This window comes from Dendrobium catenatum, unplaced genomic scaffold, assembly GCF_001605985.2.
Source record: "Dendrobium catenatum unplaced genomic scaffold, ASM160598v2 fragScaff_scaffold_80, whole genome shotgun sequence".
Lineage (NCBI taxonomy): Eukaryota > Viridiplantae > Streptophyta > Magnoliopsida > Asparagales > Orchidaceae > Dendrobium > Dendrobium catenatum.
Window position 1 is genome coordinate 1,351,867 of NW_021318542.1, and position 3,916 is coordinate 1,355,782.

At 39.3% G+C, this 3,916-nt stretch overlaps 1 protein-coding gene across 1 annotated transcript; it reads left to right on the forward strand.

Moving 5' to 3' along the window:
• Positions 1-217: 217 nt before the first annotated feature.
• Positions 218-3,916, forward strand: LOC110104449 (metal tolerance protein 5-like). The gene is made up of 6 exons (XM_028696463.1): positions 218-436; positions 698-807; positions 911-1,156; positions 1,709-1,789; positions 2,448-2,681; positions 3,326-3,916. Exons 1-6 carry the CDS (start codon positions 268-270, stop codon positions 3,674-3,676), a joined length of 1,191 nt encoding a protein of 396 aa, XP_028552296.1. The 5' UTR covers positions 218-267; the 3' UTR covers positions 3,677-3,916.

A 3,916-nucleotide genomic window follows, 5' to 3' on the forward strand; every position in this document is an offset into this window, starting at 1 on the left:
ACGAGTTCATAAATAAATAGAATTCGAGTCCGCTTGGCTAGGCTCACTTACACGCTAAGCTCGCCTAACATAGTTCGTTTTTTCTGTTTTTGCAGGGGGAAATAATATTCTACTGTTTCGTGACTTTCGTCTCCTTGTCCCAGTTTTAGACTGTCAGAGTACATTAAAGCCTGGGAATTGGGATTCATCTCAGGTTCTTCCGTGGCTTCGTATACTGGCAACTAGTAAGGAAGAGGATCCGCATTTCTTTTTCGAGCCTCCGAAGTGATGGCAGCTCAAATGGGTTCCGGCGACGATGCAGAAGGGTCGAAGCTCCTCTTAGCGGAGGCCGGTGAGCAGGAGCACTCTTGGCGGCTCAACTTTGAAGGTTTCCGGCGTGCTGAGCTTCTGGAAGAGAGGCCCCATCGAGGGCTCCATGATTGCCTCGGCGTCTTAGGTCAGCATGGATTCTATTTAGAAACCTTGTGGTTCTTGAAACTTGATCTTTTTTTCATGTCATATTAATTGAGATTTTGATGGAAGTAGTCTGCCACTTCGCGCTACCATATTAAGAAATGGGAGTTGTTTCTTGTTCAATTTACTTCGAAAGTCATGCCAATGGCTTGCATTGGTTTGATTCATTATCTGATTACCTCCATTATTTATACGAGATTTACCAAATTTTCTGAATTCGAGAAGCTTTCCTTCGATTGATTAGGCAAAGAAGACAGTGTGGCTGATTTTTATCAACAACAAGTTGAGACGTTGGATGGTTTTGGTGAAATGGATGATTTGACTGATCGTGGTTTTTTACCCAAAATATCAAAGGTAAATTGGTTTTCTTTTTGTTATACTCCTTACAGTGAAGATAATTTACTATTTTAACTTGGAAACAGTTTGTCTTGGATTGATATGGATTTGGAATGTGCAGAAAGAGCGTGAAAAGGTTGCCAAGAGTGAGAACCTAGCTATCCGGATATCGAATATAGCAAATATGGTTCTCTTTGCTGCCAAAGTTTATGCGTCAATTAGAAGTGGTTCATTGGCAATCATAGCATCCACATTGGATTCTCTTCTTGATCTACTGTCAGGTTTCATCCTGTGGTTTACTGCAATCTCTATGCAGACACCAAATCCATATAAATATCCAATTGGGAAAAGGCGCATGCAATCACTTGTAAGTTTTTATTTTGAAATTTGGTGCTCTTAGTTTAATCTGCATAGATTTTCTCTTCTTGTCCGGATTTTTCCAATGGACACAGTTTAGATTTCTGTACTAAAAGTTGGTATACTAGTTCCAGGAATTAAATCACTTCAAAATAATTTGTTAAGATAGCCATGGTGGTGCTCTAAGTGTGCCTTTGGAAATATTCGACAGATTTAAATTTGGGTAGTTTTGAAGGATGTTTAATAAACCGTGCCTGAATCTCCGAATAAATTCAACTGGAGTGGCATTTTCCAGGGTGACAATTTTGTTAAACCTAAAAGATTTAGGTATATACCTTTATTGTGGTATATATTGATGGAAGGATCTTTCAAAGTGTTGAACTCTAATAATTTCTCTTGCCTTCTTCAATGGCTGTTAGTTTCGGACTTGCTAATTGCTAGTATTCCTGCCAAGGGAATGATTTTATAGTTGAAATATAAATGATCTCGTGCTATATAAGAGCTAACTGGCCTTTTTTTTCTTGTTTTCCACATTCAATTAACCAAAATTATATTCTTTCAGGGAATTCTTGTATTCGCATCTGTCATGGCAACCCTAGGCCTCCAAATAATCCTGGAGTCTGTACGTTCACTCTCATCTCATGTAAGAGTTTCTGTTTTTAGATCATTCTCTTGAGCTTGTGACTAGTGTTTGCACGCTACTATTTAGTAATGAGGTTGTAACCGCCACAAATATTTTCGCTTGTTCCTCTTTCATTTGTGAACTGCGGGTTTTAAAAGTGTTGAGAACAAAGCCCTACATGGGGTTCTGGTTGGGTACCCATTGGGTAACCATGCTTTACTCGGACGGGCTTCGCCCACCCACGCCCACCCATGGTGACTTTCTGGATGCTGTACCCACCCACTTTCCATGCTTTTTGAATGCAGTCTGCCACGGACTAATGGCCTTAAGGCTTGTTATCCTTTGCTATGATTGCAAATTTTCAAGCCGCATATCATAATTTACCGTAGTCGCAGCGTGGTTTAATGTTGCACACTATGTGGTGAGGATTGTAGTAATATAAGATATCCATTAATTAGAAATGTAAATCGATTCATCCCTCGATGTTGAGTACCCATCTATACGCACACACAAGGCTATGAGCATAATCATACCCACCTATACCCATTGGATATGGGTGGGTATATGGGTGGGTGTGGGTATGAGTACCCACTGCAGGGCTCTGGTTGAGAATTTTGTACTTAAAGAGCTTTTTTTTTTGGGTACTTGAATTCCTTTCAAGTTTGCATAATTTGTTCAGGAGAATGAATTCAGCTTAACTAAGGAACAAGAGAGATGGGTTGTAAACATCATGTTATCTGTGACGCTTGTGAAGCTATCTCTGGTTGTCTTCTGCCGTTCGTTCACAAATGAGATTGTCAAGGCTTACGCGCAGGACCACTTTTTTGATGTTATCACTAATCTCATTGGACTCTTAGCTGCACTTCTTGCCACTTACATAGTGGGTTGGATTGACCCTGTTGGCGCCAGCATTGTGAGTATTTTTATTATCTTTACATCAAAAGCTCTCAGTGGTAAGAAATTGACACTGGATTGGTTCCATATTAAGAACTTTTCTCTATAAATTGTTGTACTATATTTAGGGGCTGTTTGGTAGCACCCAGGATTTGATTTAAAGAGGATTTCGTAAATCTGCTAAATCCGGATTTCGGAAACTTCTGAGGGGCTTAAATCTAGAATACTATTTGGTAACATGCATGATAAATTTTATTAAATCTCGTGTAACTGTTTGGCTATAGAACAGATTTAATAAGAAGACTCTTCCTCTCCAACCAACGGATTTTATAAATCCGGCAAAAAATAGGATTTCGAAAATCTGAAATTTAGCGTGAAAAGATGGAATTTTCAGTCTACAGTGGCTTTCATTTGCCGTGATATTTTATTTTGCATTGTAGGCCGTTTGGCTCAATATCGCTCAAATCCACCACAAATCCGGCCTAAATCCTGCTACCAAACAGCCCCTTAGGGTCTATTTGGGATAGCTATCTCATAAATTTATTCTTCAAGCAATAATCTCAGTCCTCTTTTGCTACAACTTTTTGTTAGTTCTAAGAAAATTTTGCGGAAAAAGAGAAATTTTATTGAATTTCGCCACTAAGACCTCTCCTGCTACTCTAGTTAGCACTTTACACCATTCGAACTTGGTCTCAAACTGTACTGGAAAACGTGAAATCTCTGGTAGGCCAGACGGCGGCGCCGGAGTTCCTCCAAAAGCTTACATACCTCTGCTGTAATCACCACAGAGCCATCAGACACATTGACACTGTTCGAGCGTATACATTTGGTTCTCATTACTTTGTTGAGGTGGACGTAGTCTTGCCTTCAGATATGCCTCTAAGAGAAGCACATGATATTGGCGAGGCATTACAGGAGAAGCTTGAGCTTTTGCCTCAAGTGGAGAGAGCCTTTGTTCATCTAGACTATGAGTATTTGCATCGCCCTGAGCATGCTCAAGCTCATGATTTATAGCTCAAGTCGTTTTTAGCTTGGGCTTTTTTATTTTAATTTAAACTTTGTTTGGGACGGCTTTCTTACTACTTCTTAAAGCAGCTTTTTAGTAAAAAAAAAAAAATTATGCTAAAAAGCTTCTTTAAAAAACAGTAAGAAAACAGTCCCAAACGAAAACTTAGTTGTAAAGGCTTTCTGTTTTATTTTCCTCTTGTTGCTTTGCTTTGAATAAAGGCCAAAAGCTCTCAGATGATAGATCTC